General features: G+C 46.0%; 1 protein-coding gene across 6 annotated transcripts in view; it reads right to left on the reverse strand.

Moving 5' to 3' along the window:
• The window catches only part of TNNT2 (troponin T2, cardiac type), a 306,241-nt gene that overhangs the window by 157,365 nt on the left and 125,201 nt on the right, over positions 1 to 23,675 (reverse strand). For all 6 annotated transcript variants that reach the window (XM_085599695.1, XM_085599694.1, XM_085599693.1 and 3 more), the window contains exons 3-4: positions 17,604 to 17,620; positions 14,557 to 14,649 (exon numbers count right to left, since the gene is read on the reverse strand). In XM_085599695.1, the coding sequence (XP_085455821.1) occupies positions 14,557 to 14,649; positions 17,604 to 17,620 (110 nt within the window). The remainder of the gene's footprint in view (positions 1 to 14,556; positions 14,650 to 17,603; positions 17,621 to 23,675) is intronic.

Here is a 23,675-nt window from a genome sequence, read left to right on the forward strand (position 1 = left end):
ACATTACACTACTTAAAAACAATCTTCCATAGAAGCGGTGTACTTTGATTGCCCTGTGAGGCAGGAGAAAGAGGGCAAACAAATCGTTTGTTTGTTTAGTAAGCAAGTACTTTGCAGAGAAGCAATGTGTACTGAGGGTTTGCTTGCCCTATAAATAGACCCTTCTAGAGAAGCTGGTTGCGTTATTGGTTTGCTTACCCCGGGAGTGTAGATTTTCAAGTAAAGTAAGGATGTTGGTGGGTTGCTTACCTTTGCAATGGAGGTTTTTGGGAGAAGTCGTGGTGCATCCATGGTTTATTTGCCTTGCAGGCATACATTTCACAGAGAAGGGGGACATTTATGATTTCTGGGACTAGAACATTTCTGAAGGAGACAGTTGCATTTATGGTTTCTTTACCACATTTAATTGTTGCTATGTTGTAGCTTTGTGTTTACCCTATTAAAATGTATTACTTCTTAACTATGCTGATCTCTTATGCACATTCGTAAAGTATGCACATTTATACACTATGCACATTGTGAGATGAGAAGTAAAACTTTGCGGCATGTTAGATAACTTGCCCTCACGTCATGCTTTCAAACTCAAATATCCCCCTCAATAAAGAAAGCATTCCTCGAGTTGCCCGATTCATGTGTATTCTATATGAAGAGTTCAGGTCGTCATACATTGTCTAGGAGGTACTCCGGCCTGTGTGGCGATTTCTCACTTTTTATCCCCCTCTTCACCTGGAGTTACGCGCTCCGATCGGTGAGTCTTTGAGCCCTGTCTGCATGAAAGTAAAGTTTTAAAAAAAAATGTTATTTTTAATTGGCTACGATGGTTGTAAAATCCTCACATCAGGCGGAGACATCAGAGCATACCAAAAAAGTAAGGTGAGTTGGCACGTAGACTTCATGCTCCTTTGTATTTCCAGTGAACCTTGAGCAGTCTAAATTCACCAGTTTCAAGTAGCCTGCTCGCATTTCGACTTTACATTTATTTAATCAAAAATCGGATTTTCCTACTGTTTGTACGCACACTCGCTCGTGTACTTTTGGCACCTGTTTGTAGATTGACTTTTATTATGATAGGCACGAACCCATGCATCATTATGCATAACTATTATTGCAAAAGATCCTACCTTTCTCTGGTACATAAGGCTGAGGGGGTGCCACCTACCACACAATTCTGATGTCATCTACAGACCCAGCAAACAGAGGACTCGAGCACTGGAGATGTGGGGCACTGATACTCACACCGCACCAGAAACACAGTCACTGGTTTGATGAAAGGGTCAAGGCCCCATGACATGGGCACACCAGTGGGATAAACCACACGGGTTGTGATAAGTGAGATAACAGACAGTTTGTCACTAATCTTCGCACTTGTAGTGGCTGATTTGTATAAAGTAAACCCAGAAAAACTGGATCCATTGCAGCTTCCCGACTTAAATTGTGTGATCTTAAGGACATATATTTTACTTCACCAAAATTCGTTTTTCGTCATTATCCTGTGTGAAAGCACTTTCACATATGTACGTTCAGAATACCAGCTGTACGAAAACCTATTGAAACCTTGAGACACGTATGGGTGAGCAGTCGTACTTAATTGACTTTTGAAGTGCTCGGCTCGTGCACGGGCTCGAAGAGCCGAGCAGGCCATAAGCTCGGCTCTCCCTGTTAATTTGTTGGCTCGCCCGCTTCTACTTATCACAGAGCAATTTCCCACACGCACTTTGTAGCACTTACTGAACACACACAGCACTAACCGGCACAGACCCCCTGCTTATGAGCACCCACACACACACCCACACACACACACACACACACACACACAGGGCCCCGCCTCTCGGTGCTCACCAGCAATGCCCTCTCTGCCCCACCCAGATCTGCCCTCGCGCGCCTTCTCCCGCTCCACCAACGAGAAATAACAAATCAACCAGCAGGGGTGGGGGCTCGGGGGCCTCGCCCCATCCCACAACACAGGGATGGGAGATAAGGTGAACCCCGCCTCCCCCCCTCTAAACAGATACCCCACCTGATGGAGTGGTGGGAAGGTACCCACCACCCAGAGACCCCTCTACAACTGCCCCCACACCCTCCCCCACCCACTGCCGTCATCCCACGCACAGGACAAGGTACTTCCTGGCTCCTTCTCCAAGGGGGTTTCTCTTCCGTCAGTTAGACTCGCCCAGCCCCCCACCTTGGGTGCCCCCTCCTGTTTAATGCGTTCATCAGCTGAGGCGCTTTGAGGCCCATTAAAGCGCTGCTAGTGGCTTTGTACCACAGGCCTCTGTGCACGTGCGAATCCAATATATTTATTTATTTAACGACTTTTATAAAGCGGGCACGTCTCCAACAAGCATTTGCAATGTAATAGGTGTCGCATTTACGCGAGTATAAGCTATTGGCATTGTAAATGACAATGCCTTTTATTTTCGTTTTAAAAACGAAAACAAAAATAAAAGGCATTGTTATTTGCAATGTCAATAGCTCAAACTCACGTAAATGCGAGACCTATTGCATTGCAAATGCTTGTTTTCTTAATACTTCTTTGGCAGAGGAAGAGACAATCTATTTATAGGATGTCACCCTGGCAGTTAAGGTCTATCTTTCTTGTTACGGTGAATTTGTTAACTTTGGTTCTTTTAAACAGGGTTGTAAACCTAAACCATCCACTTCCACTGAAAGCAGTGGATGAAAGTGGTTATTTCTCTGATTTATGAATAATAAGGAGTTTGTTGGGCAGAAGTGGAAGGTGCATTTATTTAAGACATTTGCTTGGAGTAAAGTGGGCAGTCCCTATTTGTGAAGTTCAATCGTTAGTGAATCAAAAATCTTTGTACTTTGGGACTAATGTTCTAAATACTGCAGTAAGGACTGGGACAATGTAGAAATGAAGCGGTAATGCCCTGATTACTTACCAGTAATCTTCATTGCTCCGATTATTCTTCCTTTTCAAGTACCTACATCCCACCTCCGTTCCGTTATTACATTTATTCCTTTTGGATTTAGGATGACAGGGTATGATGCGTTCACCGTCCCCTTTTGACTCCAGGTAATTAGGCAGAGGCTATGAATAAAAGGGGAATGTTTTGGGAAATGGTGTATGGATATGAGAAATTTTAACTTAGTTAAGTTGTGCTTTGAGGATGATATGGCACCTTATTAAAGTAAGTACAGGGATGAGGAAGGGTAATCTAAGTAATCTGGATACTCTTCATTCAGTAAGATGCATGGCTACAGTTTACCAGGCAAAGCTATAATAAGGATTTTTGTTAACTGCCAACATTTTACTTCTACCACAGTTGCATGATTCACAGTCAGAAAATTGGCAGCCTCTTGAGCTGGCTACACTGTTGGTGTGCAAAGCTAAAAAGTTATTTTTAGAAAATTTGTTAACATCTACATGAAACTGAATGTTCATGCAGGTTGAGCAGGATTTTGCCAATTCTACTTGAAAACTGTTTTTTATGGTAATTTATGTTCCATGTATCCTTATTTAATACCAATAATTTTGATCTTCACAGAAAACAGGTTCCTGTCTGCAATGCCACTGTGCAGATAAATTATCTGCAAAGGTAAGTAGCAGAGAACATCTCGGTAAACATTTGCCATTACACATAAAAATGATTTGAAAAAGCTGTACTTGCAGTGAAAAATTGTGCATGCATTTTGCAGTTGCTTGGATTTGAGTTGAGTGAAAATTGTTTTACATGCAATGAAAATGATCTTGCAATGTAGAAAAAACAACTTCGCTCGGGCCAAAGTAAACCAGGAAACATCACAAATCACTCTTAAGCTCCAAGATTTCCACCTTTCATACACCTTAATTTATTTGGAAAACACTCACCTTCCGACGAGGTGCACCTCGCCCCCACATCCTGAAACAGCCAATCAGAACCTGTCATCTGCAAACATAGTGAACTCACATAAGTCCTCATACAACACCCATCTTCCACTTTCCTCTCCAAGTAACCCTACTATCTACACTATTCCGACCATCTCCTCTGTCAGAACCAATCATCCACCTAAATCCTCACGAGCACCCTCGTATAAGTATAATATCCCTATCACCCCTCATAGCCCAAGTACCCCCGTCACCAAAACAGTCTCGACTGAGTTTCGCTGTCTGCTCCACAACTGCAGATCTGCAATAAAACACAAACTGGAAATCTCTGATACCATCATCCTTCACAATATAGACATGCTCTTCCTCACAGAGATCTGGTTCAATGATACCTCTCACTCTATGTTTGATCTCCTTTTACCAACAGTCTATTCTATATTTAGAAATGACAGAATAGACAAAGTTGGGGGAGGTGTTGCAGTCATCTTTAGAAACTCCCTTCAACTTAAGGCTTTTCCAAAGAGCTCCTTCCGCAACTTTGAATGCCTATCTCTTGAGCTTCAATTGCACCACCGCTCACCCCTCAGATTCCATGTCATTTACCGCCCGCCTGGTAGTGGCCCCTCATTTATGGAGGAACTCACTGACTTCATCAGCGAATAATACTCCCAAAGTGACAATCAGATCTTAATGGGTGACTTCAATATCCACTGGGGCTCACTGGAAGACTCTTCTGCGAATATGCTGGCCTCCTTCCTCTCCGCAAACGATCTTATCCAACACTGCACAGAAACAACACGCTCTAAGGGCTCAATCCTGGACCTTGTTATTTCCAAAGCAGGCATGCTTACTATCGCTATCCCTATTCATGTAGACTGGTCTGACCACCTCCTCATCCCATTCTCTCTTCACCTATCATACTCAATAACTCTCGGCCAACCTAAGAGGACTACCTCCTGGTTCCGTAACACTAAAAATATTGACTTCGGTACCCTCTGTGATTCGGCTTTGCTATCACTCCCAAGGCTAGACCCGAACCTGGATGTTAACGAACTCACCTCCCAATGCCTCTCAGTCCTTGCAGTCGAAATCAATAACGTCGCTGCTCTTCAAAGCAAAAGGAAAAGGCCTACTCCCTCAGCACCTTGGTTCAACAAGTCCCTCTATGAAGAAAGGAAGTACCTAAGAATCCTGGAGAAACAATGGAGACAAACGCCCTCTACCAATAATTTGGCCACGCTTCGTTCAGCAAGATCCAATTACCACAAGCACATCTTCCTTGAAAATGCATCGCACTTCAGAACCCTTCTTGACTCAGCCAAAAATAGACCCAAAAAACTATTTGACCTCATCAAGAACCCAAACTGCTCTCCCCCAACCCCCAAGCTAGAGGATTATACTAAGAAAGCAGCGGAATTCGCTGTATTCTTTGACAAAAAAGTGAAATCACTTGTGGATCAGGTCATTCATCCTACCCCTCCAGAGGAGCGCAAATCCTTAGCCATTTGGCAAAACTTTGACTCCATCTCTGAAGATGCCCTCCTCAAGTGCATCCTCGAAACAAAGCCCTCCAACGATTCTCTTGACCCCATCCCTAGTGCCATTGCCATTGACTTCTACACCCATTCTCTCTTCTATTGGACCACTCTGGTTAACCTTTCCCTCAGTCAAGGCTCCCTTCCTGTTTCCTTCAAAACTGGGCAGGTTACACCTCTTCTTAAAAAACCCACTGCTGATGCGAACGACCTCAACAACTTCAGCCCCATCACTAACCTACCTTTTCTTGCAAAAATCACAGAAAGATGTGTAGCAAAACAACTCTCCCGTCATATCAAGGACAATGATCTTGATAATTTCCAGTTTGGCTTCATTCAAAACTGCAGCACTGAAACAGCCCTGCTGCAAGTGATTGATGACGCGCTGCGGATACTCGATTCAAGAGAGACTTGTCTTCTAATTCTCCTTGACCTTTCTGCAGCCTTTGACACTGTCAATCACAACACTCTCCTTAACACTCTTCAACAGAGAATGGGCATGGAAGGCACAGTGCTTCCTTCCTCTCTGATAGATCCCAAATGATCAAAATAGCGAACAGTCTTTCATCTCCTTTGGCGGGAGGTCAAGGTGTTCCTCAGGGCTCTATACTTGCACCTATTTTGTTCAACCTCTATTTGGAAATCTCCTAAGTAAATCTGGGATCCTCTATCATCTCTATGGAGACTTCACTCAAATCTACCTAAAGGTGTCCTCCACACACGATCTCTCCATCCTAAACTCTACTCTCGACTCCATTCAAAACTGGATGTTAACTCATCAACTGCTTCTGAATCCCTCCAAAACTGAATTCCTCCTCCTCTCCTCCTCACTCTCTCCTCCTCCGGTTCAACCATGGATGGATCAGATGAATATACTTAACAATCAACCCATTATTGTCGACAGCGCAAAATCCCTTGTGTAGTGTCCTGGGAATGGACACTAGGAACCTGAACTGGGCAAAGGGCAGGGAGGTCACCGGACACCACATCCGGTCAGGGTGTGGGGAAGGGCAGAAAGCAGGAAGCAGGGGAGCAGAGCAGACGTGGGCACACGAAGAGGAAAGATAATAAAGGTCATATGAACCATACCGTATCCTGTGTATTCCTTGCGGCGCTGCGATACGACATCTGGCGATCGAAGGAGGGATCTCGAAGAAGATCGTCGCTGCGACTGTCGGAGCCCACCCGGTGTCGCTAAGATCGGAGCCAGGAGCCCACCCTGGTCCGGAGGTCCGGAGCGCCAAGAAGAAGAGGAGAAAAGGACGAACAAACGTCGGTGCGGGAGCCCACCCCGGTAATGGTAACGAAGTAAGAGGGAAAGCGGGGAAGGAGCATCACGCGAGGCCGGCGAGCGGTGAACTGGGGAGATAAGGATCTCGCGCGCCTGAGTTTAACGAACTCTTGCGAGATCACGGCGGCCATCTTGAAGTCAGGCGAGAGGACCAATAAGGAGCCAGGAATACACGGCGGCCATTTTGAAAGGCCAGGCAAGTGCAAAACAAGCCCAAAACAACGTGAGAGTACGGCGGCCATTTTGAGGTCAGGCAAAAAGGACCAATAGGCAGCCAGGAATACACGGTGGCCCTTTTGAAAGGTCAGGCAAAAAAAAAAAAAAAGGAAAAAGACAGAATTAAAGGGAAATAACAACAAAACAACGACAAATACTGGAAATAGAGAAGCAAAGGACAAATAAAAGAAGGAAAAAGGTGACATAAAGAAATAAACAAGGAAGCAAAAAAAAAACAAAAAAAAACAAAAAAAAGAAGATGAGTGACGACGACAAAAAGAGCACACAAGCTGTCTTCCGCAGGCCAATACCATTCAACACATCGGAACCTCAAGCGGGCATCAGATGGGAGAAATGGATAAGGAAATTTGAACGCTACATGTGGGCAACGGACGTCGTGGAGGGCAAGAAACTGGATCTGCTCGTGAATCTTGGGGGAGACGACATAGAGGATTTACTCCTGATGTTTCCCAGCGACAAAACAACAGATTACAAAGGCGCACTAGCATGCCTCACGGAGAAATTGGACCCCCAACGCAACATTGATTTCGAGAGATACACGTTCAACACGGCGTGCCAAAGGCCAGAAGAGAGTATGGATGATTTTGCGACACGGCTGCGGAAACTGGTCACACACTGCGAATTTGAAAAGTTTGACAACGACCAAGCGATACGTCTGCGTCTCATTGAAGGATGTCAGTCGGTGGAGTTCAGAGCACGCATTCTGAAAGAACCTACGACACTTGAAAAAATTTTGATGATGGCCCGCACAGAAGCACGGGCCACGGAGCACGCCAAGCAAATCCAAATGGGCCAAGACAAAGGAACGGCACTGGCACATCATGTCACCGGAAATGTCAGAAAAAAGGAACACCGAGAGCGACCACCTCCCAGGAAGACCAACAACACATGCTACAGGTGCGGTCTTGAGTTTCCCCATGTCGGCACCTGCCCAGCCATGGGCCAGAAGTGCAGAAAATGCAACAGAGACAATGACTTCGCAAGTACGTGCATGAGCAGACAGTTCAGAAGTGAAAGGGGACGTACAGCCGGAACAAGGATGACCAGCACTAGATATGCCAGACACATAGAAAGAGCGGAGAGAAGCTCGTCCGACGAGTCGGACGGCACTACAGCACCTGAGAGAGAAGCTCGGCTCTATCTAATGTCTGATGTGCCCAAAGAAGAAAGACAGCAAGAACACATCCAGCTGGTAGAGAAGCAGACAATAAAGAAGACTGCCGCTGTGGACATCGAGGTCGGGAACGACATAGCGAAGTTTGTGCTTGACAGTGGAGCGACATGCAACATCATGTGCATATCTGAGTACATGAAGATGAGAGTCAAGCCAACACTACGACCATCGACAGTAGATGTGTTCACCTGGGGTTCAATGAAGCCGGTGGAAAACATGGGAAAATTTACAGAGACTTTAACATACAAGGACAGGGCATACAAAGAAGACATACACGTACTGAAAGGTGACATCCCAGCACCTTGCCTGTTGAGCAATGTAACAGCACAGGTCATGGGGCTACTTGCCATGACTTATCACATGTCAGAAAAAGAGACAATATTGCAAGAATACCCGAAAATACTAGAAGGTTTGGGAAAACTGAAAGGGAAGCAGATAACGCTGCACATCAATGAAGCAGTCCGGCCGGTGGCCCAGCACCACAGGAGGGTCCCCATACATCTACAACCACAAGTAGAAGAAGAACTAAAAAACTTACTGGCACAAGACATCATTGAACCGGCGGAAGGACCAACACCATGGGTATCACCAATAGTGGCAGTTCCGAAGAAGAACACCTCCAAAATACGGATATGTGTGGACATGAGAATACCTAACACAGCCATCTCGAGAGAACGCCATCCCGGACCGCATTTGAATGACATGATCAGCCGTCTAACAGGGGCGTGCAGGTTCTCGAAGCTAGATTTGTGTAAAGGGTATCATCAACTAGAACTGGACCCACAATCAAGATATATAACAACTTTCTCCACGCACCTAGGCCTATTCAGGTACAAAAGATTAAGTTTTGGAATATCATCGGCTGCTGAGATATTCCAGGAGACGATACGGCAAGTAATACGACCAGTACAAAATAGTTTCAACTATAGCGATGACATTCTAGTATTTGGGAAGTCTGATGAGGAGCACAACAGCGCTCTACGTCAAGTATGAAAGCAGCTGGAACAAGCAGGGTTGACACTAAATGGAGAAAAATGTGAACTAGAAAGAAAAGAACTGGTATTTTTCGGACGCATATTTTCAAAAAAAGGGATGAGGCCAGATCCCAGCAAAGTGGAGACGCTGAAGAACACGAAACCACCAAAAGATGCAGCGGAAATAAGGTCATTTTTAGGACTGGCCAGCTACTGCGCCAGATACATACAAGACTTTGCAACGGTAAGCACCCCGCTGAGAGAACTGACCAAACAGGGCCAAAAGTTCATCTGGTCTCAGCAATGCAACGAGGCATTCGAGGAGATCAGGAAGGCAGTGATGACAGTGGAACATCTAGCATATTTCGACCCTCTGCTCTGCACTGAACTGACGGTGGATGCAAGCCCAGTAGGACTAGGGGCGATACTAGCGCAACACCAACCAGGGAGGGACTCACCTAGGAGAATTGTTGCCTACGCCAGCAAAAGCCTTACGGACATTGAAAGGGCCTATTCGCAGCCAGAAAAAGAAAGCCTAGCGGTGGTATGGGCGTGTGAGCATTATCACATGTTCATATATGGAAAAAAAATCACGATCATCACGGATCACCAAGCACTGGTAACGATATATGGCAACCCGTCAGCAAAGATGCCGCCGCGAATCGAGCGTTGGGGAATCAGGTTAATGGACTATGATTTCACGATTGTCCACAAACCGGGGAAAGAGCACAACCCAGCAGACTACATGTCGAGACACCCATTACCAAATGGAGAAGAGAAAGCGTCAGTAGCAGAGGAATACCTCAACTTCGTGCTAAAACAAAGCGCGCCAGCACCCATAACACTAGAGGAGATAGGAAAGGAGACTGAGGAGGACGCCACGCTACAAATGGCCAAAGAGACAATGAGACAACAACGGTGGAGACACGTGAACAACAACTCCACGTGGAAAAGGGGAGTGAACAAAGAAGAGATACTTGCATTGCAGAAAATAAGTGAAGAACTGTCGGAAGCAAGCCAAGGCATAATAATGCGAGGCACCAGGATAGTGATACCGTATTCACTACGGCGCCAAGTAGTCAACATCGCACATGAATCGCACAGAGGCATCGTTGCAACAAAGAAACTGCTGAGAGAGAAAGTATGGTTCCCTGGGCTAGACCGTCTAGTGGAGGACACCATCGCGACCTGTCACCTCTGTCAAGTGACAGGACAGCCAGCAAGGCGAGAACCACTGCACATGTCAGAACTGCCAAGAGCGGTATGGACAACATTAGCAGCTGATTTCTTTGGACCGCTGGATACAGGAAATTATCTACTGGTGGTCATTGACGAGTACTCCAGATTCCCCATCGTGAGGCCAGTCTCGTCAACGTCAGCAACCGCAACTTTACCGATCTTGGATGATATCTTTGCAGCATGGGGTTCCCCAGAAAGTTTAAAAACAGATAACGGTCCCCCATTCTCAGGGGATGAATTCAGAAGATTCATGACATACCTCGGAATTCAACATAAGAAAATAACGCCGCTGTGGCCCCAGGCAAATGGCATGGTCGAAAGGTTCATGGGGAACATTAAGAAGGCGGTTCAGAGAGCGAAACTGTCACAGATTTCGCTAGGCCAAGCACTCTGCCAAGTGCTACGCGACTACAGGAACACACCACATGGCTCCACAGGAAAATGCCCCGCGGAGTTAGTATTGGGGAGGACAAGCAGGACAAGACTCCCGCAAGTAGAGACAACAACAACATCAGGGCATAAGAGCATAGCAGACAGAGACAAGGAGGCAAAAGAAAGAATGAAAGAGTATGCGGACAGCAGACAAAATGCCACCACGTCACATCTACAAGAGGGAGACGCCGTGATAGTGCGACAGCGACAGCACCGGAAGTCTGACAGCACGTTTTCACATGATCCACTGACAATAACTAAAGTGAAGGGAACGATGATAACGGCAGAGTCAGGATGGCAAAGGATCACGCGAAACAGCTCACACTTCAAAGGACTGAAAGAGGAAGTGAAAGAGGAGCAAACAAGCACAGAAGAAACAGCAGAGCGGGAACGCCATGACACAGAAACAGAAGGTGACCGGGAGACAGCAAGGGGCCAGGATATAGGGCAACGGCCAAGATGAACAACAAATAGACCGAAAAGACTAATAGAAGAAATGTGATGCACCCATTCGATGTTCTATCTATGTTATCAAAGTATCATTCACCAACTTGCGCATTTTGATTTTGTGACAAAGGGGGGAGATGTAGTGTCCTGGGAATGGACACTAGGACCCTGAACTGGGCAAAGGGCAGGGAGGTCACCGGACACCACATCCGGTCAGGGTGTGGGGAAGGGCAGAAAGCAGGAAGCAGGGGAGCAGAGCAGACGTGGGCACACGAAGAGGAAAGATAATAAAGGTCATATGAACCATACCGTATCCTGTGTATTCCTTGCGGCGCTGCGATACGACACCTTGGTGTCATACTCAACAAAAAGCTCAATCTACTCCCCCACATCAATTCCATTACAAAGTCTGCTCGATACAAACTGCGCCTTCTTTGGGGGATTCGTCGCTTCTTCCCGGAGCAAGACCTAAAAACCCTGGTCCAATCGCTGGTCCTCTCTAGATTGGACTACTGCAATTATCTTCTTACTAGCCTCCCCAAATCCCACCTGTCCCCCCTTAAATTTGTTCTCCACTCAGCAGCTCGGTTCATATATGGGGCCAAAAGAAGCGACCACATCACACCCATTTTATCTTCCCTCCGTTGGCTTCCCATCGAGGCAAGATCTATCTACAAGACTGCCTGTATCACCCACAAAGCCTTGCACTCCTCCACTCCTCGGCGAACAAACTGAAACTCTCTGGAGGCTCTAGACCATCACGTAATGCGGAAAAGTTATTGCTTTAACCTCCCACTTTCAAAAAGGAAAGATCGATGGCCCAGTCCTTTTCAGGCAACACGGTGAGAATCTGGAACTCACTTCCGCCTCAACTCCGGACCACCACCTCTTCCTGATCCTTCAAAACTGACCTCAAATTTCTCCTCCTTCAAAGACACTTCCAAATCTAATTCACGCCCTCTCTATTCCCTCAAGGAAGTTCTTTCATTATAGGAAATTCTGTACTCCATGCCTATAGAAGTGCCTTCCTAGTGTGTTCTTGTGTTATGAGTGACTGCCACTTATTGCAGTATTATACCTCTACTTGTATCTTGTATGCTTCACTTGTCACTTTTTCCTCTTGTAACGTTTGCTTTTGTTATTTGCACACTTGTCACCTTTGCCTAATGTAACGTAACGTTTGCTTTTGTAACATGCCCACTTGTAATTCTCTCCTCTCCTCATGTAACGTTACTGTTCCTATTGTGAAGCGCTCTGACACTTTCAGGTAAAGTCCGCGCTATAAAAAAACGCATGAAATAAAAAATAAAAAAAATGAGCATCGTCAGCTTCACGAAACTGCAGTTGAAAATCATGTTACACACCATTATCATCTGGGAGAAGTATGCTTTTGCAGAGACCGTGTATGACCTGCAGGTCTAAGTTATAATCCAACCTTAAACTAGTCCAGGCCCGGCCCAAAAAAACGGACTGGACAATAGCAACAGTTGTATTTACAAAGCGACAAAGTACTACAATATGCACTAACAAGTGCTTTGAAAAATGAAAGTTAGTACCGTCATTAATACTTTTTTTATTTAAAAAAAGCACTCCTCGCCCATCAAACCTCTCCCCCCGCCCTCTTGGGTACCCCCGCCCCCTTTCCACTTGGCCCCTCCCCCGGTGGCCCGGCCTGTACCTCCCTTACCCTGCCCTCCCCCCCCAGAAACCACGCACCCCCCAAATTGCTGCATCCCACCGCTGAGGCTCGAAACCTGTTCTCCCCCTGCCCCTCCCCCTCCTCCTCGCTCCCAGGACCGGCTGTCGTGTCACGACCACCAAAATGGTGGCTAGCGACATGAAATGGCCGGCTATAAACCCCCCCAAGCCCAAAAACCGCCCAAATCCAGCCCAACCAGCCCAAGACGCCCAAGGAGCCCAAAACGCCCCCCTGGAACGTCTGCCCCCCCCGCCCAAAAACCCCCGCTGGTCAGCCGCCCCCCCAAAACCCCATAGTGCGGCATAACACAGTATCGCACACAGGAGCTCAGGCTTTTTATATTCCACAGATATTTGGGACCAGTAGATTCTGATGCGGGATGAGTGAAAATGTTATTAATATTCCCTTTTAAGTACCAGCTGGCCATGAGCACCCAGCGACCTGCCAAAAGTCTGAGAAAGGTATAGATTTTTCCTTTTGCTGTGATTTTATACGTTATCAGTTCAGCGTTTGCAGAGTAAAAGATGAATGTTGACAATAATGTACTTGAAACGAAAAGCCAGATTTTTTAGAAATCAAGGGTGACCACGTGCATTATATTCTCAGACAATCAGAGGGCTGGTGCACCGACAGAGTTCTTTCTATACCAGTCACAGTCTAATAGCTCATAAAAAATCTCTCGCAGCACGAGGGAACCGAGGTGTAAATCCCCTTTATGCATAGAAACCCCTCAATTCAGAACAGTAACGCTCCCAGTCCCAAGTCATCTTTCTCTGAAAACAATCCGCTATCTGGAACGCCGGTGCCCTCTCGAAATACACCAGCCTCGTCTCTTCTCAACATTTTAAAAAGACAACTCAAAATTGACTGTTTATGACATAACGTAACATGTAATTGTAAAGCGCACGTTCATCCGTGGGCATCTTGGCGCTGAAAACAGATGTATATGTTTACCCAACTCAATTGTGCTTTTTATATCAGACTCAAAAGGATGAAAGGCTAAGTAGACCTGCCTGGATTTGAAACTCTGGACATGAGGTTATGCCCAGGGCCGTAGAGTGGATTAGCATTACTTCACAAAACCAAACCCGGTGAACTTCATCGTCAATAAATTCCTTTGATGTAGATGTATGTGCTTCTAAATCGTGTAAATCCCACTGTATATATAAACTGTTCATCTTTTTTTTTCTTAATGTAAATCTCTATATAAACTTTTTCTTTTACCTCATTCACGCAACTGCTGATCTTATAAATCATTTATATGTATGTTGTCTGTTTCAAGTTTGCTGTTGTATCAGTATGAAGAATTTAGTTGTTTATATCTATGTTTTAGCATCATTATATCCCTATAGAAACAGTGATGTTACCCATTGAAACTCATTCAAGTATTAATAGATGATTTAGTCCGTACATTTTCATTATGTAGATAGATTTTCGCAAAATTTCCTATTTTTTCCTACTAAAGTCGAAACATATTTTTTTAAATCGTTTATTTGTAGGCATACCTCCACACCCTTAAAGCCAAGGATTGCGCTAGATTCAAAACGGCTAAATAAATTAATAAGATCGCTTAGCAGCTCGACTTCATCCAAATATATAACTACATTTTTGATTTCTAATCTGATTCGGTACTCGATATGTGACATCCACTGTCCCTGTGCACAGTCCGAGTAAAGGGATTATTAGAAGAATAAAATACCTTGCATGTGAGCTTCACCAGTCTCTTCTTCCTCTGCTGCTGTTTCTTCTAGTTTTTCTTCTTCTACGGTCATTTCTTCTTCTTGTTCTCCTCCTCGGGGTGAAACAATGATATATTAAACAGGTGTTTGTTAGTATGAGTGCACGTATAAGACTTCACGACCCACGCCCCTAGTGATACAGCTGCACTGGCCCTCCCGATGAGACAGTCCTACTCTCATTCCCCTTCACCCACTTTCTCTCGTCCTACCTGCTGATGGAGCCTCCTGTGACCTTCTGCTGATAGTGTCCTTGGGCCTCAAGGCTGATGCGGCCTCCCTGTGTCTTTGCTGTTCTCACGTGGCCTGCTTGAAACAGCCTCATCTGTCCATCATGTGGATACAAAGTCACTAGGCTCTTCTTCAGCTGCACCCAAACGGGGCCTTCCCTTTGATGTGGGTTCCCCGGACCTTTCTGCAACATGCTCGTTTGGTCTTCGTACTTGCTGTCCAGGTGATTCTCCAGCTCCCTGGGCATGGCTGCTTATGCAGCCTCTCTGCTCTCCAACCACTTGCAGCCTTTCTGAGCTTGAATGCGGATGCAACCAGGCTGCACCTCCCCTGACTTAACCACACTGAAAGCTGTACTCGATACTGTTTCACGGCTTTTTACCTCCTTCAACCTCCCTGAGTGTTCATACTAATTCACCCTCAGCTGCATGTATGTTGCTAGAGCATCACTTGGCCTTCCCAAATATCCTTTCTATTGAAGAGCTGCTCTTGCTACTCTGTCAACGGGCCTTCCAGTACATATGCCCTAAATAAGCATTCCGGCTGAAAAGGCCTAATTTCAGCTTCCTGGGGACTTAGCTGGAAAGAGTCTTCCTGCTAAGGTGACCTCACTGAACCTTTGCACTCATAGGGTCCAACTAGACCGCCTACGGACCCACTCTCGCTCGACCAGCCTATAGACGCAGACATGTGGTCTCACCCTTTCCCATTCTTTGAGACCTCTTCCTTATATGATCATACTAGTGCATCAAGCCACCCTGCTGTCGGTGTCTCACTGGCTCTTTCCGTACATGGATCCTCGGTCTGACTTCCTCTGATCCATCCGTAGTGGCCCACCCCACTGACAGGCCTCACTGTGCCTGGACTAGCACAGCGGCACCACACTCTGGCAACTACTGCAGCCTCAAAGGGCCTCATTTACCATGCATTCCTCATACCAAGCACCCAGTAATCATCACTGCTTGGACCTTCCTGCTAATCTGGGCTCAGTGGGCTAATTGACAAATATGAGTTCATTAGGCTCTGCTGTAGGCAAGGCGGCGCTGAGCCTGCTGATTTGTTGTCAGTGATGCTTCCCCAGAAACAGCTTCCTGCTCTTCTTTTCGAGTTCACGAGCCTGCCTCCCACATGTTGAAGTACTGGGGCCTCCCAACCAGGACGACTTAAAAGGCCTTCCTGCCTCCAATGGACCTCCCTCAATAGCAGCTTCCTGGTGCTTCAGCTTCCTGGGTTCTCCCCACTGCTAGGTCTACACCTCACTGGGCATTTTGCTGCTACAGTCACCGGTTTGCTGGGTGGCCCCTGTTTGGCTTACACATCCCCCACCAAACCAAAGCAAGGCCAGAAACAATAAATTGCTACCTATCTGGTAAACGGGACGTCTGCTAAAGTCGTCAAATAACCAGCCACAGAATGCTAATAGTCCAACAAGACTTTGGGCATGTTGTAGAAGACATTGGAAAAGCTTTTGGTGGAAAAAATGTTTGGTAATGTTTCAGCTGTTTCCATGGCAGGTGTCTTTGCCATCCACAAGGGGTGGGTGATGCAGTTGTAGCCTACACAGTCAAGCTATATCAGCTCCAACATACAGGGAGCCAGGGTTACTACATGTTCACGCAGTGCAGCGGAGCAACAAATTTGCTGCATTATGTTGCACAGGGGAAGACAGAGCAGGGCCATATCCGCTAAGAGTGCCCTGCTGCTGGTGTTATTCCCTATGCTGGTGTATAAACGGAGTGCCTTGCACAACGTATGGCCTCGCACCTTGGTGTGGAGATGAGTGTGTGCTGTTTAGCATAGGATATGTGCAGGAAGCATAGCCTACTGGTAGACTCTCCTAAGCCTAGATAAACTCATCGGGATCGCGTCCACTGGATATGTGCAGTGCAGTGCAGTTCACATGCAGTGTGTGGGTTTTTAGAATAAACACATTTCCATTATTAACACCTATGCAATGAAGAGTTAGTTAGACACAAGTCCCGCTCTCGCTATTTTAGAAGATTGGGCTTTGCCTGAAAAACTATGTTGTTTTTCCGCCGATCCATCCCATGCAAAGCACCACAAAGGTGTTTTTGCGCTAAGGAAAGTGCACTGTGCCAGCGCAGAACACTTTTTGTCTGGAGAGTAAATCATTTTACAAGACTTTGTGCAGTTTTGTGTTGTTTTTTGTGGGCCACAACTGTTCAGACCTGTCAACGTTGAGCGCTCCAAAATGTAAATGCTAATGCGATTTGGCATTTTTATGTAAAACCCAGGAGTAAAATCCTGTTTCGGAGAGGCAGTGAATGCAATCAGTATTGATTTGACCAAGACTAGGGTACAACGGTCAGGATCTACAAATGAGAGTTTTCTGAATGCTATACATCTGCAAGGTCCTAATCTCTCATTTCAAATATGCAACTGCCCTAAAAATGCTTAAGACATAAAGTGCAAAATGTAAAAAGGGGCATATAGTCTTATAAGAAGGAACGCTGGGCATGTATATGCTTCTTTTGTTGAAGACAGGCGCAAGTATTCTATTTTAAGATTTTCTAGAACCTAATGAGAAGATGCTGCAGTGGGAGGATGCTCCCTCTGGCAAAACACACTCAGCCAAAGCCTGATCAGTTCAGGTCAATCCGGGTGGGATTATGAGGTGTCCTCGCTATATGTGGCGGGTGGTTCTGAAGTAAAAGATGGCGCACCCCATCTCTGCTCATTGAGCTCCACGTTAGTGACGCCAACACTGAAATCTTAGCACTAGAGACTGCATATCCATAAAGCAAAGTTTGTTCCTTACCTTCTTCATCCTCCCCCCTGCAAATAAAAGAGAGAAACAACACAGTTGTTATGTGCGGCAGAGGCAATATAGAAGGATCAGCTGTCGTGTTATGAAACAGTGTTTTTTAATTTCTCTTTGGTTGTACCTTGGAAGCTTTAATGCAGCATATCAGTATCAACTGTGTTGTATCTTACCAAACGTAGCCGAATTGTATTTTATAAGTTCCTTTATTAAGATCAAGTTACAGGATGATAGATCTGTACAACAGGATGGTAATCATGTACATCAGTCCATCAGCCTGGTAATCCATATACTACAGCCCCGCCAGTAGCAGCCTGCCTGCTGCTCAGCCCATCTTCAACTGTTACACATCACTCACACAGGCACCCAATGCACCCATGCATCTCTGTCATACCAACATTCCACTCAGAACACTCACACTGGCTGAGCAGCTAGGAGCTAGGTAAACTGGGATAAACATAAGTAAATAAGCAGGATATAAAGAACTGAGAGCAAGATCAATGATCAAAGGTGGCAGAAGGTCAGGATTAGTCAATATAGTCAAATTAAGCATTGATATTCCACAGACAAACAACCACCCAAGCCCATTAACCAACAGCTGTTAGGGTTACAGCCGATGCAGTACTTCAACTGCTTCAAAGGGGTTTACCCTGCATCTGGAGACCAGAGTACCGAAGGATGCAGCCCCCACCCAAGGTGGAGCAGTCACTGGGCTTCTCAGTCTTCCAACTATCCACAGGAGTTCAAGGACACTGTCACTTTCAACCTGGGCCAGCACTAGATGATTCCAGAGGTATGGTCATGGGGCCCCCTCTTTTTGGCACCTTTCCTTGATTGGGTGAACCAAATCTGGTCAGCTCTTCCCCACCTTTCAAGCAAATGAAGCTGCCATTCTAATCTGTGTGTTTAATTATAAATTTTAGGCCATTTACAAACTGTTGTCAATAAACCGCTGCATGTCATTCTAGTACGTTTGTTTATTGAAAACACTTCATAGATGACAAAATCAATAATAAATAAAGACATTAGAACGGTTACTTAATTATAAAACAGAGCACATTTTTTACCTAATCAAAATTTGCATCTATGAAAACAGGAAGAAGGAAAAAGTAGACAGAAATAATACCAGCAGGAAGTTGTCCAGGAAAGCAGCAGACAGAGAATAGACTCTGACAAGGGCAGCGGTAGAGAGTGGTTTGCTTTGGAAGCATACAAAGCGAAAGATTGAAGGTGGGAATGAATGGCAGGACAGAGAGACACAAAGTATTGGGTGCACATGGGACACATAGAAATATTAATTTGATCATGTAAGAAGGGAAATGGTCTTAAAATCATATGTATAGAACAGCAAGGAAAATGTAACACCAACGGTGTTCTGCAACCTAAGTCCTAGACCCCATTTTGTGGTATAAATGGAGTGTTTCTGGAAAGTTATGTTCTTACACCTTATAAGGACATCATTTTACAGAAACACCCCGCCTTGTTTTTAATATACCATAGACACTCCCAAATAAAGGGATACCTGAGTGACCCAAAGGTAATTTTATCCCTAATGACCCTGGTAGGAAATATCACAAGTGCTCCCTGAAATAGGGTTGAGCCCACTCTGGTTTATGGGGACCAGGGTGAGACCTGATGATGAAGCGTGGCGCTAACTGAGTGGATGAACGTCTAAAAGAATAACCTATCCTGGATCCTGAACGTTTTCTCCCATCTAGATCCATTTATATGGCAAAATGGGATACCTTTGGCGTGGTTGATTAATTCAGTGAGGCAGTATCCTATATTGCCCCCCCCCCCCAAAAAAAAAACCTCTACCCTCCCAGGAAGAAACTTCTGTTTTTATCAGGGTTTACGTGTAGATTCACAAAAGCAAGAAGACCGATTGTATGGAAGACAAAAAAGAGAGCAACAATAAATATGAGTGGAAAGAAGTTGGTTTAAGAGAAGTGGGACAGCCTAATTGAAATAGGTGGAAAGCAGGCAGGGTGCTTGGCTCATGGCTTAGGAAGCGAAGGTCAAGTCAGGACGAAATGTAAGTGAGAATATCTAGATTATTTATGGTTAATTATTTATTACTGAATCAATGCCTTGCTCATACCAACCATGAAATTCAGTCTCCCTGAGACAAGAAGATATATTTGGGGAGAAGAGGAGCTTAAAGGCAGGAAAGAATTTTATCCTAAAAAACTCTTGACTCCCATTTTTTTTAAAACTTTGGTGACATAGCCCTTCCTCCCTGAATGTCTACCTCTTACCTTCCAGGAATCACCACTGTTGAAATTGGCCCCATCTGCAGGGTCACCCAAAACCTTTTTTCTTTAACCCCCCTGTTTTGCTGAATTTGTTTTTGTGGGTCTTAGGACTCTGCACACTTTGCCACTACTAACCAGTGCTAAAGTGCTAGCGCTCACTCCTCTAAACATTATAAAATGGACTTACAACCAATTGACACATTTAATTTACTTGTAAGTCACTATTAAAAATGGTAGTACATGTACCCAGGACCTGTAAATTAAATGCTACTAGTGGGCCTAAAGGACTTATGGTGCCACCCATTTCATTAGCCTTGTTAAACATGTCTCAAGACTGCCATTGCAGCTTGTGTGCAGTATTAAAATACTTTTATGACTTAGCAAAAATAAAGTTTGACAGGACTAACACTTCCTTTTTAATATCTGCAGCCACGGTCCGTACAGGTAACAGTGGTGGGGCCGTGTAATGGGGGATTCCGAGGAACGATGCAGAGGGAAGATTAAATAAATAATTTTCCCTCTGCATCGTCCCTCGGAATCTCCCTTTATACGGCCCCACCGCTGTTACCTGCACGGACCGCGGCTTAATACCGATAAATCACTCCTAGGTAAGGCCCTAAATAGCCCATGGGGCAGGAAGCATTGTAGTTAAAATGTTGGACATGTATTTTTACATTGTACATGCCCTGGTAGTGAAAAACTCTTATATTTGTTTTTCATTAATGCAAGGCCTACCTCCTGCATAGGATAACATTGGGTTACTTAATTACATGTAATAAAGGATAGCTTTTGTTTGGAAACAGGTAGAAATTTTATATATTGATGTCTAAGGAATTGTATTTTAAAACCCTCTTTAATGGTAGTTGGATTTTAAGTCGCAATTCTGAAAATGCCACTTTTAGAAAGTTGCCATTTTCTTGTTTTAACTATTTCATATCTGTAACCTGGGTTACATGACTAGGTGTAGTTGTCAGTTGGCCTCTGTTTAGTCATCCCAGACAGTATCACAAAGGGGGACTGGGAGTTGGAAGGATGGGCCATCCTGACTTTATGGGAGGGGCAGAACTGTCATCTACCACACCTGCACTTCAAAGGAGCTGCCTCAACATGTACACAAAGAACTTCCAACTCTTTTTCTGACTCTTGATATCCTAGGACCAGGGCAGGGATGACGACAATTCCAGAACCAGATGTGGAGAAAGTCTAAGGTGCCGATTACGATCCGGTAAAAACCGGGTACGAACCGTCGGTCGGAGCGTTTTCTCCGTCCGACTCGTACCCGGTCGTAAAACTTTACAAACATGGAATTACGATTCGCACGGAAACACCATTTCCGTACGAATCGTAAAAAACACCGACCGACGAAAATATACATACGAATGTGATCCGGGAATGCTGCGACGTGACGTCGGGACGCTTTCAGGCAGCGTTTCACGACCCAGGAACCACGATTCGAACCGACAGCAGTCCGGACGGCAATATTTTCACGGCACCCAAAAAGTGCCGGAAAAGCGAAGTACGTCGCGAAACGACCAGAGTAGGTGGCCCGGTACGTGCCGTACCCCCCCCGCCCCCGTACGTACGCGCCGACCCCCCCCCAGCCCCCGTATGTACGCGCCGACCCCCCCCAGCCCCCGTATGTACGCGCCGACCCCCCCCAGCCCCCGTACGTTCGAGTCGTACCCCCCGTGTATGTACACCCTTGTACGTGTCAAACCCCCCCATGTATGTACACCCTTGTACGTGTCGAACCCCCCGTGTATGTACACCCTTGTACGTGTCGAACCCCCCTGTGTATGTACACCCTTGTACGTGTCGAACCCCCGTGTATGTACACCCGTGTACGTTCGAGTCGTACCCCCCCGTGTACGTGTCGAACCCCCCGTGTATGTACACCCTTGTACGTGTCGAACCCCCGTGTATGTACACCCGTGTACGTTCGAGTCGTACCCCCACCCATGTATGTACGGTGCGTACCCCCGGGGGTACGCACCGTACATACACGGGTGGGGGTACGACTCGAACGTACACGGGTGTACATACACGGGGGTTCGACACGTACATGGGTGTACATACACGGGGGGTTCGACACGTACAAGGGTGTACATACACTGGGGTTCGACACGTACAAGGGTGTACATACACGGGGGGGTTCGACACGTACAAGGGTGTACATACACGGGGGGGTCGACACGAACGTACGGGGGCTGGGGGGGTCGGCGCGTACGTACGGGGGCTGGGGGGGTCGGCGCGTACGTACGGGGGCTGGGGGGGTCGGCGCGTATGCGGGCACATGTCTCCATGGTTGCTATGGGAGTTCGGTGCGGACGCTGTTTTTTCCATACGGTTGTAACATCGGACGCACGGGATGGATCGTAATTCCGCGGTCGGACTTCACTTTTCACATTTGTACGGTAAATCGTCCGTGGACGTGTCGGACACATTTTCCGACCCGAGGACGTGTGGGGAATAATTCCCAATGCGATTCGTATGGACTTTTTACCATGCGAATCGTAATTGGCAGTTTGTACGGCACTTGTACGATTCGTACGGTAAAAAGACCGGATACAAGTCGTACGGGGATTTTTTTTACCGGATCGTAATCGGCACCTAAATGTTCCTAACACTTAAAAGCTGGCACCAGGAATAAATATTGGACACTCAAACTCTTTAGTACACTCCCGGACCTGTGGAAACTACAGAAAAAGGATTGCCCTGCTGGGGGAGGACTACCCTGCTGATTGAGGTCTGCCCTTCTGTCTGAGAAGGAAGACTGGACCTACTCCCTAACTGAAGTGACTCCAAGGGTCAGCTGAATGACCTCCTGTTCAGAGCTACAGGGACATAACAAGCTCCAGAGGCCTCCCTGCATATGCCCAGCTTACCTGCTGCAACTGGACTTGCCTGGAACTGCAACTGGACCTACCCGAGTCCTGCTGGCCTCTGCAAGAATGAGTCCTTGATCTCCAAGAGGCATCCCCCTGGGTCTAGGGCCCTTGGTTGAATCAGAGTGCAGTCCTCAGAAGAAATTCTGACATTTTGGGTTTTTCACGACCACAAATGGGCCCATTCTCACTGAGATCTCGCGGCCCCCGACAATCGGCAAATCAAAGCTTTGGTGGACTTGACTGTTCGCACTACAGCGACTACCAGCAACGACCATCAACACGAGATCTGCACTTTGCGCTACAGCATTGACAACCAATAGTGACCGCCAATGTGAAGCTCCAGCAAAGACAATCTGAGATGCTCAACAGCATCTTCACGCTACAGCCATGATGCCAGGTGTGCTCTTTGTGCTACCGTGATGACCATCCGCAACACTCTCCCTGCTCCTCGCGGCCTCCTCTATTACAAACTGGAAAATGTGCACCAGACCTTGGGAAGCTGATATTTCCACTGGACTAATCTGGTCCCTGTATCCGACCCATGCTCTATTGCTAGCGGCCTGAACTTGTGACTTTCCCTCCTGTTTAGCACATTCAGATACCTGCGAGTGGTACCTTCTGCTGTTAGCCTTTTTAGCTTTTGTCATTTTGGTGTCAAATAATTTATTACAATTTACTGTATTTTTCAAAATTGGTGTGGAATTTTACTTATGTTGGGTTTTCACTTTATTATTGTTCATGTGCTACATAAATACTTTATACATTGTGTCTAAAGTTAAGCCTGACTGCATTTGTGTCAAGCTACCGAGGTTTTAGGCACAGGTTGATTTAGTGACTTTTTGTAGTTCACCCTAAAAAGGATTGTGGCTGTTTCATGAGAAGGAATCGCATCCCTTAAACCAACAACCCACTTTCTCACAGCCCCA

Source organism: Triturus cristatus, chromosome 1_1 (assembly GCF_964204655.1).
Source record: "Triturus cristatus chromosome 1_1, aTriCri1.1, whole genome shotgun sequence".
Lineage (NCBI taxonomy): Eukaryota > Metazoa > Chordata > Amphibia > Caudata > Salamandridae > Triturus > Triturus cristatus.